Source organism: Neofelis nebulosa, chromosome 2 (assembly GCF_028018385.1).
Source record: "Neofelis nebulosa isolate mNeoNeb1 chromosome 2, mNeoNeb1.pri, whole genome shotgun sequence".
Taxonomy (NCBI): Eukaryota; Metazoa; Chordata; class Mammalia; order Carnivora; family Felidae; genus Neofelis; species Neofelis nebulosa.
The window spans coordinates 21,099,288-21,111,787 of record NC_080783.1 but is presented as its reverse complement, the minus strand read 5'-3'; the positions used below and the strand labels follow the sequence as shown (position 1 = coordinate 21,111,787).

The 12,500-nt window shown below is 46.9% G+C and overlaps 1 protein-coding gene and 1 long non-coding RNA gene across 3 annotated transcripts in view; one reads left to right on the top strand and one right to left on the bottom strand.

The window, feature by feature from the left end:
- Positions 1 to 12,500, bottom strand: part of MARCHF4 (membrane associated ring-CH-type finger 4) — a 108,494-nt gene that overhangs the window by 13,081 nt on the left and 82,913 nt on the right. For both annotated transcript variants that reach the window (XM_058705691.1, XM_058705699.1), the window contains one exon: positions 7,720 to 7,912. In XM_058705691.1, coding sequence (XP_058561674.1) covers positions 7,720 to 7,912 — 193 coding nt within the window. The remainder of the gene's footprint in view (positions 1 to 7,719; positions 7,913 to 12,500) is intronic.
- Positions 7,911 to 11,691, top strand: LOC131498468 (uncharacterized). Its single transcript, XR_009255440.1, has 2 exons — positions 7,911 to 10,394; positions 11,447 to 11,691. It is a non-coding gene; the product is annotated as an uncharacterized LOC131498468 (long non-coding RNA).

Genomic DNA, 12,500 nt, shown 5'->3' with positions numbered 1-12,500 from the left:
GTGGTCAATCTCTTGAGTCTGTAGAGTGAAAAAAAAATGTTTTTGGTGCCAAAGACCTTAATTAATTTGCTCTTGTTAAATCCTAATAACTTGACCCACTGGAGCAGAGACTGGCCCATTTGTTTGCTGCGAGATTCTGTCAAGCTTCTCTGCTGGGGCAGACAGCGTCATTAGAGATGACGGAAGAGGAGGCAGGTGTCATGAAGACATTCAATGTAATCAGATCTTCTCATTGAGAGGACACGGGTGAGGAAACCAAAAACCTTCCAGAAGAGGCACTGCTCCAAATAACATCAGACTCTCAATTATATGAGGACATGAGGTCTGGCTCTCTAGGCTGTGACGGGCTTCTGGTTTTAACAGTACCAGCAAACCTTTACAGAGTGAGGAATAAACCTTTATCCTAGGGGAATCTACCTGACCAAGTGCTACCCAGCCAGGTCACTGATTTTTATGAACTCCTGCTCCTTTATGTATGCCATCTTTTCAACACTCTCAACAACCCTTGGAGGGTGGTATTACTATCCCATTTCTCAGACGAGAAAAGGAAAGCAGAGAGTGGTTATGCAAATCGCTTGAGGTCGCAAGGTTAGTAAGAAACTGAGCAATATGTTGCCCGACCATTATGCAGCATGCTCCCACCGCTCCTTCCAGAAACTCGCCACTCTGGGTTTTACGACTCATTCCCTCCTGTTTTCCTCATTCTCTGTCTTCCTCCATCTTTTAAGTGTTTAATACTCCCCAGGTCTCCATCCTTAGCCACCCACTCTTTGAAAGCTCCTCCTAAGTTATCTTGTCAAAACCCACAGCTTTACCCACCTTCTTGTTGACCCCCAAACCCATGCTCAAGTTTTATAATCCAAGTACCTACAGAAATCTTTCTTTACCTCCGCCCTTCTCTTTAGTCACCAATCCTCATCAGAACTGGTCCAGTGCCCTCAAATCCTTCCTCTATGAACAAGAGGCCATAAAAGGCCCTTTCCTTCTTTCTACCCCTGCAAGGAGACTCTTCCCTGGCATAGCCTTCTCTTTGCAGCCCAAAATGCACTCCATGTGTCTTGCTTGTCTTCTACTGCAAACTCTTCACTTAGGAACTACCTCTTACCTCACCGCCTAGGTTTTAGGCTCACAGTGGTCCTTTTGTTTGGTGCTTTTGCCAAAGATACACCTTTGGTTCACCTTGGCTTCACCCAATTGCCAGCCCCACTCTCATGCTCAGCCATGGCATCCAGTCTCCACTCAAGCCAGAGCCCTGGGGTTTCTGCTTGCTTCAAAGTTCATACAGCCCTATCTCATCCACATCCTTAGTGCTTCCCAAAGTCATCCCATACACTTCTTCCCCACTGCACTTTTTCACATTTCTTTTCTTTTTGTTCAGACTATGACAAGCATTTTCCAACCGGCCCCTCCCTGCCTCTCTAGTCTGTCCAGCTCTTGGCCATCCTCCTCATAGTTGCCAAAGTTATCTCTTTAAAACACACATACATCTGACCATACTTCTTTCCTATATAAAAGATTGAAAAGAAAGATTTCTTATCAATGCCGCTCTATCACCAACAGGGTAAAGTCTGAACTCCTTAGCACATGATTCCTGGCACTGTGGGATTTGGCTCCACCAACCTCCATATCCTTATGGCCCATCACCCACCTTCCTACTCTGGCTCTTGACACTGAGCCATCCATACAAGCATGCTCCAAGTTTCCCAAGTGTACCTGGTTCTCTCAAGTCTCTGTGCTTCTACACATGCTATTCCCTCTGCCTAGAATGTTCTTTCCCACTCTTCTGGACACACTTCGACCTATCTTTCAAAACTAGCTGAAGGATAGGGTTCCTTCCTTTATAAAGCTTTCCTGGACTCCTCCAAGAGAGAGTTAATTGCTCTCTGTTTTGTTCTCCTTTTCTCTACATCTTATCCCGGCTCCCACTGTGCTATGATTTATTTGTAGAGTATGAGCTCCTTGAGGGCAAAGATTCTTGTCTCATTCATTATTTTATTAAATTTCCCTAGTTTCAGGAACAAAACCAGACAGCCAGGAGATGCTACTGAATGAACAGATATGACCCTTCTGAACCCCTTCTAACTCAGTCATCTTCTGTGTTCACTTATCTCTGTGTCCCAGCTCTTATTATTGACATAAATGATTAACTTGTCTACTACCCCAGTGAAATGTAAGATCCTTGAGAGCAAGTGACTCTCTTTTTGGGAGTGCCCTTTCAATAAATATTTTTTCGTCAATGAATGGATTCCCTAAGTTCATGTTGACCAGGGGATTTAGCTTCCCCTGCCCAAATTCCCTTCACCAGAGGAGAGATAAACCACCCAGATTTCATCTCAACTTCTTAAGCCACTCTCTCAGTTGGTATCAGAATAGCCTGATCAAAAGGGAAGTGTAACAATGGCTAACTCCCAAGACCCTGAATACAGGACAGGAGCAGCTAGGGCTCACTAAATTTCTTATTGCTCAGCTATTACCCTATGGGTGAAGGTATTACCGGACCAATTTCCCCTCAAGCTGCCTCCCCATCTGAGCTCTGCATTTGCAATTCCACAGAGCAATCAGAGATAAAAAAAATAGGCAGTAGAAGCACCCTGGAATTGGAGCCCAAGGTTCTTGGTCCAATTCTCAGCTCTGCTATTTGTTTAGCTATGTGTCCTGGAGCACGATTACTTTAAAGCTTTTCTCACTTGTTAAATATGGATCATAATACTTACCCTGCTTATCTTTTAGGGTTATTGTGCCCTTTCTCTGTTCTTCTCTGCCTTTTAGGGATTTGGTGCTTTGCTCTGTCCACAGCAACTTAGTTTTGGTTTTTCACAGTGGCATGGATTGGTCTAGGAAGTTAGGACTCTAGGCTAAGAGATGTTTAATCTGTAGGGGTGGTTTGTATCCAAGAATGTACAACCTTTTCATATAACTAAGTCTAGAGCTATTGTCCACAACCCTGGGTCCATGCTGCATCCAACAGAGAACGCAGACCTTCCTGGCACCCATTTCAGGCAAAATCCTTTGGTGAAAACCAAAAACTTTTCCCTGGAGGCCAACCAGGTGGACATAGGCATGGATGGGGCTGATGTGGCTTTGTGGCAACAAGATGACCATGTCCCAGACTCTGCATCTTCTTAGCTTCATGGCAGAGAATATCTGCTGAGCTGGTGTTGGTGACCAATGGGGTGTCTCTTTGTGTCCTTCCCACCCTTAGGAGTTTTCCCTCAGAGTGCTGCTCTGATAACAAAAGTAAATCTATTTTTAAGTATTAATTAAAGCTATATATTTTATGTTTACTCAGATTCTTTACTATCTGAGGCCATTTAACAGTCTTACAGAATAGAAAATTTTTTCTTGGTGTCTGAAAACCAGCGAAAGTCCAAAGACTTATCTTAACAGATGGTCTTATTCCTTTCTTACTCAGCCTTTTGAGCTAACACATGGATAGACTCATTTTCCTTCTGATGATAGATTTTTATCAGGGACTGGGTTGCCTCATCCATCCAAGGAGCTTGGGTCTATGGATATGGATACTTTTATGTGACATCTTTTTTCAGCCAACATTTCTTGAGAACACTCACATTTCCCATTATCACTTCTACCTACTTTCCAGTAAGGAATCATCTCTTCCTCTGCCCACTCTTTCAGACCATCTTCTTCCACTTTCTTAGGACTTTTGGAAGGGAGACTTCCCCTTTCCCATGGAAATAAGTAAGTGACCAAGTTTTGAAACAGATGACCACCTTAATAGTAATATAGGTGCCACCCTGTAGCTCTCTTATCCATGTTGTCCATTTTTGTGCAGTAAGAAGATCACATATGTCTCATTCTGGCTCACCTAGCCAGGTCTCTGTTCCCTTTTCCAGCTCCTCTTCCTCTCATTGGTTCAGTGAAACAGGTTTGTGTGGCCAGGAGTCCAGATTCATGGATAGAGATAGGAGGTGGTAGGACAGAGGTGATGGCATACTTCCTCCTTCTCTCAAAACAAGCTAGACCCTGGGTTGGCATTCTGTCTTGTTTGCCCTGGAAATCTGATAAGGTTAGTGTCAGCTGTGTTACAACATTCCTTGGGTTGGAAGTAACCCCTGACTGGTGGGTGCTTCACTGTGAATATCTGGTGGGAGTCTGTAGCTTCAGGCTTCCCAGAGTACAGTGACACTTGTAACTGTGCATGACTCTTGTGGGGAAACTATGTCAAGGTGGACCCTGCACCCCTCGTTGTGGGTCTCCTCTCCTTCTTTCTAAGCTATTATGTTGGGGCTGAGAGACTAGCCCTACACTAGGTTATGGAATGCAGCAAGGACCCACCTGCAGAGAGGGTAAGCTGGACCTGCCTTGTGGAGGCTGTGGTTCCTGTCCTAAATTCCTCTAAGTGAGTCTAGTGCTAGCTGTGCTGTCTGGTAGTTCTGTGAGTCTAAATGCCTAGTTGAGGCTAAAAATAAATATACCCCTAGAGACATTGCAGGCTCCACCTGATTGTCTCTTTCAGAAAGTCCCTAAAAGGCTGATACTTTACAACCACTTATGCAGTACTGGGTGCTTTCCCTCAACTGGCCAGAACACTACAGAAGAGAAGTGACCAGTACCTGAACTTCACCCTTAAAACCACCATCATCACCACTGATTATCATCACCATCGTCAAAATCACCATCATTTCAACCACCACAAGAATTTGTGCATTTCAACTACTATCCATCACCTTCCACTCTCTTGTTTAGGTCACATATTACTCTCTTTCTGATTTTGTCTCCTAGCATCTTCTTCTATGGACAACCTATCCTAGAAAAAAATGCTGAACTGAGAGTCCTCCTCTGCTGCCTGAGTCAGCCTAAGACAAATCCTTCAGTATAAGTTTCACCATCTGAAAAATGGAAATAAAGTTATTGGCCCTGGGAAAATGCACTCAAATGGAATTAGCTCCCGTTATAATCAAAAAATGATAGAACAGTCTAAACTCTTTAAAGGTGAGCTAGTCTAAATATAAATATATCTGACCACTTTTGGACAGCACCAAAAGCAATTACAGTTCCTATGCATTCCCCTCTTGTCCGATGGCTGTCTCCAAGCAGTCACTGGCTTGTCAGAGCAGAATGGATAGATCATGGTGTGGCTTTGCACTCTGGGAAATTATATTCCTAAAAGCTTAGAAGGAATGAAAGCAATATTAAAACTCTCAATATTTAGCTTGTTGTGCTGCTTCCAGAAATCGGGTGACTGATGTATGTATGTACATAAGAGAGAGAATTTCAGAGACAGAAGTGGGCTAGGGGGAGGCAGATGGAGAGGAGCCAAGAAAGAGACAAAGGACATGACGGTTCTGTGGAGGCCTACGCAGTGGGAGACACTATGACAGGAGAAACCAGAGTGCCAGGAAAGCCCAAGCAGAAAGGGGTGCTGGGTGCTGGGTGGCTCAGAGCCACAAGCAGCAGGACTGTTTGTGATGGCTCTTCCTACACCTGGGTCCAGGTGCACTCAAAGTCGGAGGTGGCATCTGCAGATGTCCCATAAGAGATACTGAAGACTCCTGCTGTCTGATGCAAGAGGATAATGGAAAGAGCACTGGACCACTAATCAAGAGATCTTGCTTCAAATCACAGCTGAGCAATCTTGAGCATATCACTTCCCTTCTCTGGGCCCCACTTCTCTCAACTTCAAAGCAGGAGTTGTACGGGTTGATCACATGTTCTCTTCTATGTTCACGTCTCTTGGTCTTCAAGTCTGTGGTCCCCTGAATGGTAGGTGGTATCTATGCTCCTCTTTGACTCCCATGCTCCCTCCAGGGGAGGAGCAGTATGCTTCCCTGGCCCACCCCCAACCCCCCACCTCTGATCTTGGGTTCGTTGATGACTTGCATTGGACCATGGGTTGTGGGCAGAAGACACAGTGTGCCAGTCCTCTTGTGCTTCTGCACCTGCCTAGAAGAGCACACTCAGCAGTCCCTACCTCTCCAGCCTGGGCCCCAGCATGATGAGACACTCAGAGCAGGCTGGAACCCAATGCACAGTCAGAAGCTAAGCCGAGCCAAGCCCAGCTGAGCCACAGGCACCATGCAGACCCATGAATGGGGAATCAATGCTTGTTGTTGTGAGGCACTGCAATTCTGGAGTTGCTTGTTACCATAGCCAAAGCTGACTAATACACCATGTGTTGGGAAAGCATGTCTCGCAGAAGCTCACATCAGGAACCAGTCAAAAGCCTGCCTGAAGGAGAATGAAGGGCAGCCGGAGAAGCTCCTACAGGCTCTCCACTGCTGCCCCCCTCATGCCAGAGCCATACACCTCCATATGGAGACACCCCTGGCTTCTGGCAGCAACAACCCACGCCTCAGCAGGGTGGGAGGGGATTTCGGTGGAGGGGGAACTAAATTAAAATGCTCAAAGTCAAATTCCTCCTTATTCACAGTCCTCTCTCTTCCACGGTCCTCCAAAACTGGGCAGTCTGTTTCTTTCACTGTCTAGGTGCCATAAAAGGCCGCCTTAAAAAAGGCTCTGGAACTTAGGGTTGATGTATTGGTTTAGTGAGCAGGGAGAGGCAGCAAAAAGCTTAGACAAGTATCCAAGCACCAGCATCACTAGTCTCTGGCTGCTGTAATCAGCATGCAAGTCTCCAGGCCTCTCTGATTCCTAATTTAAAGAACTCCAAAGAAATCCACATAGCATCCTCCTAGCCAAATCCTAGCTAATAGATGTTTTCTTGCCAAACAGAGCAGTGTAGCATAATTGATATAATATACAAAGTAAAGCACAGAGAAGACCACTGTGGAACTTAAGTGCTGTCAGTATCATGGCCTAGGGGACAACCTGAGAGTTCCAAGTAGGATGTATGACTAGGGCTTAACCATGCTTCATGTCATTCAGAGAAAACCAGGACCTCAGTCATTTGAATGAAGACTCCATAGTTGAAAACCGTAAGCATTTTGGGGGGAAAACAGAAAGACTCAGCCTTCCACCAACCAACCTAACATACCAGAAGAGGAAGGAACATAGATTTGGGGATGGTGTGAAGGAACAGGCAGGAATTAGAGTGGTGGGTTTCCAACTTTTTTCTGAAACATCGAAGACTTTAAAACAAAGTCTTACCTAGAAGAGAAACATATGTAAATGGATAAAAGTATAAAAACTAAGGGTGAAGCAAGGGTGAAGATTCAGAGCCTCTCTGTGTTGCATTCCACTGCCCACTCCCAAAAGTGGTTTCCTTGAAGCTGTGAGTGGAACACCAGGACTACATACAGTTTGAAAAACACTAGACTAGAGAAATCTTGGGTATTGTGATAGGCTCATGGAAAGCTGAGAAGGGGGGCAAGGGGCAGGTATCATCATGGCTGTTTCTGGGCATTTTGCTGTGAAGAGGATGGAATTAAATGTATAATCGTCCCTTGTTATGGCTTGGCAGCCATGGAGTACGCAACAGAGAAGAGGGCTTGCACATCCTGTCTGAGGCAGATAGTCTGACCAACTGACCTCTCTCAAGTCTTCTTAGAGGCGAGCCTCCTTATCCTTATCTTCAACTAGGCAAGAACAGATTTGCTCGGGAAAGATTTAGACCTTCCTTCTCTGGCCTACTTCCTCCCCCATCCCATCTACCCCTCACGTCTAAGATGTTGGCTCCTCCTGAGCTTGTAGGTCTCAAGCCTGGTGCTTTGGCCTTTAAGAGGGAGGGATCCTGAGAGATTGGTCTAACTCACCGCCACGTGGCTCTCCACTTCCCATAGAGACAAGCCCCAGACCCACCTATGCACACCACGTCCATGAATCCGTACATCCCATAGCAGATCTGGAAGAGGAGGTCTTGGCGCTGCCATTTTGCCGAGGGACTGAAGGTCGACCAGATGAGCCAAGAGATACTGGCAATGAGGAAGAGGGAACCCAAGATGGCGGCTGCAATCTGCACCTTCTCAATGACTGTCAGAGAGATGGCCTGCCACTGCAAAGAAGAGAAAGGCAGGTTAGCTGTTGCTGGGACACCCTTACTCCATTTCCATTCCATTCCCATGCTTCTTGCTTCTGCTGCCTCGACCTCTCACCTCTGGTTCAGGATTTAATACAGGGCTTTTTAATTTGTAGTACAATGGCTATTTTTACAAGTTTCTGAGTTTTATACTGCACTTTTAATATGGAGGAAACCTATAGCACACCAAATGATCAGAAATTATTGTAGGGAGTGAGTTCTGGGCAGCCATCACAGAGAAGGAAGGCCTGTCTAACTGATTATGATACAGACAGAGAAATGGGAAGCAGAAAGTAAAAATGCAAAGCCAGTGTGGGTGGTATTCTAGGGCCCAGAATATTCTTTCCGGAGCAACATTGTTTATTTTCACACTAATAGGTGCTTTTCACACTAATAGGACACAGGCCTTTCTTTTGCTTATTTTCTACAACAACACCTGGCGTGTCATTTAATATAAGTGCTAGGGATTACCAATTTAACAGACAAGCCGAAGACATGGGATGTGGGGGAGAGATAAGAAAAACAGTATAATTTACTGACTATATATAAACACTGAGATTTCATTTTTTAACAGAAAAAGCACCATGCTAATAGCAGTATTGATGGATGGACTGAAAACTGGGGTGTGGGTGGGCTTCAACTCTGAAATTCTGTGATTCTATGGCTGGCCTAGGTAGCACAGGCATAAGTGGACGTGGAGTTGGATTTTAGTTTGGGATTTATTCATGCTCTCACTCAACAAATATGCACTCTGCTAGGTGCTGGAGATAAAGCAGTAAGCAAAAACACATAAGATTTCCATCCTCGTGGAATTTAAAGTCTAGAGAACACAGATGATCAAATAAATTTATTTACAGCTGCAATTTATCAGGCATAAGAGAAGAAGGTACACGGAACTGTGAGAGCCTTTGATGGGGGATTTGACTTGTCAGAAGAAGCAATGCTTGAGTTGGGTGGGAGTTTAGGCAAAGGGAGGAGGGAAGAGTGCTCTAGGCACAGGAGAAGGCATGTGCAAACGTCCTGTGGCAGAAAAAGCATAGTGAACATGAAAACCTGGAAGAAGGCCAGAGTGGGTGGAACAGAGAAAGCAAAAGGGAGTGTGGGGTGAGACAGCTGGGAAAATAAGAGAATATCATGTGGAATCTTGAAGAGTATGCACAGAATTTTGGCTTTGTCCTAAGAGTAAACATGCTGCTATTGAACACTTTTAACCAGGGAAGTGACAGGATCAGATGTGGGAAGGTAAAGGGCGGGACAGTCTTCTGATTGTAAGAATTTGTGTAAAGCCCTGCAGAGGACACCCCCAGCAGGCTTTTCAGCCTGAATGCCCCAGGAAAAGCAGACAACCTTCCATCAGCCAGTAGTGAGTCCTCGCTATGCATTAAATGGTCTGGATGGAAGCACTGATTCTGGCTCAGGAGGACTGACCAGTGGCCCCGAAGGAATTGTAACCATTGGAATACATTTCACTTGTTAGTCTAGATGTAGGACATCAGCCTTTACATTTAATTGTACAGATAGCATTCCATTACAGGTAATTGGGCCTTTACATTTTCCACTGCTTCCCCTAGCCTAGGGTTACACAAAACAAGGGAATTTTCCAGAAGATGGCCTGATCCTACAGACTCCTCTCAAACACTCTACCACAAATGTTTTTTCCAGTGCCTGCCTCTCTGTGAAGAGGGTCCTTAACTGAGCTTTTTGTTTTGACCACTGGGTCATCATCAACCTTCACTTTCTCCTGCTGCAGACTTCAAAACCCCCAAATGTAGTGGTGTAGAAAGGTCCCCTTAATCCCAAGAGCCACCCTAACCCCTGATCCCCCAAGCTGGCTGTAGAACATAAGCAGGGCCCCTGACTACTGTTTGAAGCATCATGCACAAGGAACAGGGCGGGGTGCTGTGGCTGGGCTCTTCTGTCTGTCCCATGTGAGCCCCCACGAGAGGTGTGGGGAACAGAGCAGCAAAGAGCAAGCAGAGAACAAGAGAGCTCTGAACTCTCAAAGGGAAAGTTGGTGAGGGGAGAAGGGTTCCAAACGAGGTTCTGATCATGGTATCAGGAGACCCTCCACGTCCTGGCCTCCTGTGCCACAGCCCCAGTGAACGGAAGAGCCTGAGGACTGGATGTTTCCTTTCGCACCAGGAAGGGTCCCTGAGCAAGGAGTCGGGACCCGGTTCTGGCAGAGCTCTGCCCCAGCCTGTGCAGTGTGGCCTCACAGAAGTCAGTAAGTCACGAGGACTGTCAGTTTTCCCTTTCATAAAAAATGGAAATAATTGGTCCTGCCCATGTCCTAGAGTATTGTGAGGGCTGAGTGAAATAGCTCTTCAATCAGAGCTTTGAACGGGACGAGCTGCCATCATCTCCACTCTTCATTATGTTTCAGCAAAAACACAGTGATGCACGTCAAGGTGGGGGACTCCTAAACGCACCCAGCCAAGTCTTCGCCTGCACACTGGAGGTGAGAGGAGTCAGACCCCTGTATGCAAGCCTGCCCCATCAGGGCAACCCTGGGTAAATTGTGCCTCCACTGTTTCATCTGTAAATTGGGAATAACAATGCCCACTGCACTGGGTTGGTTTCAGTTTTAAATGACATAATATGTGTGAATACTTAGCGTGACTGCCCCCCCTCCCGCCCCGCAAGCACTAACTAAACATTTATTAATGTAACTGCAGTTCAGGTGGCTCCCTCGGTTAAGCACCGACCCTTGATCTTGGCTCAGGTCATGGTCTCATGGTTCATGAGATCAAGCCTCGTGTCAGGCTCTGTGCTGAGAGTGTGGAGCCTGCTTGGGATTCTCTCTCTCTCTCCCTCTCTCTCTGCCCCTTCCCTGCTTATGCTCTGTCTCTCTCTCTCTCTAAATAAATAAACTTTAAAAAAATGTTTAAAATTTTAAAAATATATAACTGCAGTTCAGTTGTAGCAGAGAGGGCCCCGGGACCACCCTAAAAATCCTTTCTCAGTGCTTCTTCTGCCACAAACAGAATCTTGCAGAGTATCTCTGGGATAATGTGCCGTCACAACCACTTGTCTCTCACAACTTTGGATGGGGCATGGACCGTGAGGTGCGTACCCCGAGACCTGGGAGAAATCTCCCCATTCTGACCGCAGAGGTATCCTGCCTGCTCCGTCCTGTCCTGCAGGTGGCTCAGCTGGGCTGTGGGAGCAGAAGTCAGCCCCACTGTGGCTGTCTCACTCCTGGCTGGGTCCGAGAAGCCCAGGGACACAAGTGGGACAATCTGGGCCACAGCCACACAACACCGCCGCTAGGCCAAACTACTTCCTCTTTCTGGTGCAATCTGGAAAAGTGCAGTGGCATTTACTGAGCACACACCATGTATTTCCAGGAGCAACAGAATCCAAGGGAGTCAGTCCCCAGTGTTCAGAAACTCACAGTTAAAGACATATTAGTAACTTAAATTAATACATCAGTATCGTCAATGCTGCCATTTGCTCACCATACTTAAAAAGATTAGAATAACCTTTTCTTTCTTTCTTTTTTCCTCCCAGGAAAAAATTATCCCTAAATGGTTTTTCATTCTATGAGTCAAGCTCCAATGCCTTTTTATGAGCCAAGGGGGCACTTTGGGGTAGTCCCGTGGATCTGGACTCTGACCCTTTTCTAAGGCTTGAGTGAGCTGAGAAGGAAGAAGAGAGTTAATACACCCCAGAGGGCATGGAATCAGCAGTCTCATGACACTGCTATTTTAAGACACTTCAAGATTTGAAATGAATGATTAAAGATGGAACCAGCACAGCGAGAGGCATCTCTTATTCTGACCCCTCCATATACCATCAGGATGGCTGCTGAGGTGCCTGGGAGTCTTAGGGCCTCCTTCCAGAAACGATGCCCCCTGCTGGCCCACATGCATGCAGTAGCTCACACACACGCACGCACGCACACGCACGCACGCACGCACGCACGCATTCCTGACAGTGCCTCGTGTACGACTACATTGTGTTTAAAATAAAACGCGCCAGACACTGCAGCTCCAGGTTTCCGGCTCACCCTCCCTGCAAAGACCCCACCCCCACAGTCGCCCCAAACCACCGCCCTCCTGGGCTCGCAGAATCGACTCTGCCCCCTCCCCCTGAGAAAGGAGAAGGGAAACAGCTATGTCGGGCCCCTAAAGCTCCCTTCCTCACTGGCATGCTGGCTGATTGACTGTGTGGCAGCTTCATTGGCTGACCATGCACATGTAGAGGTATTTCCAGAAGCAAAGTGCTCTCTGTACATGTGGGTGCGCCTCACAGGGACCGCTGTTGGGTTTGGAGGATTTTCGAGGCAGGGCAGGGCCCGCCAGCAGCTCCGGACAGGGCAGGAGGATGGGAGACAACAGGGTGCGGTTGCGGCCCTGTCCGAATCCCTGCGGCGGGCCCCACCCGGCCTGGCCCTCTCTGCCCCTCAGGGTCGCCCCTTCCCAGTCCTCCCTTTTCCTTCTGCCTTCCATTCTGTTTCTCGCCACCTCCCTCTCCTGTCTCTTCTCCATTTCCCCCTGTCCCTTGTCACTAGGAGTGTGGTGGTCCGTGGACCAGCGGCATCAGCATCACCCCTGGGTTGTTA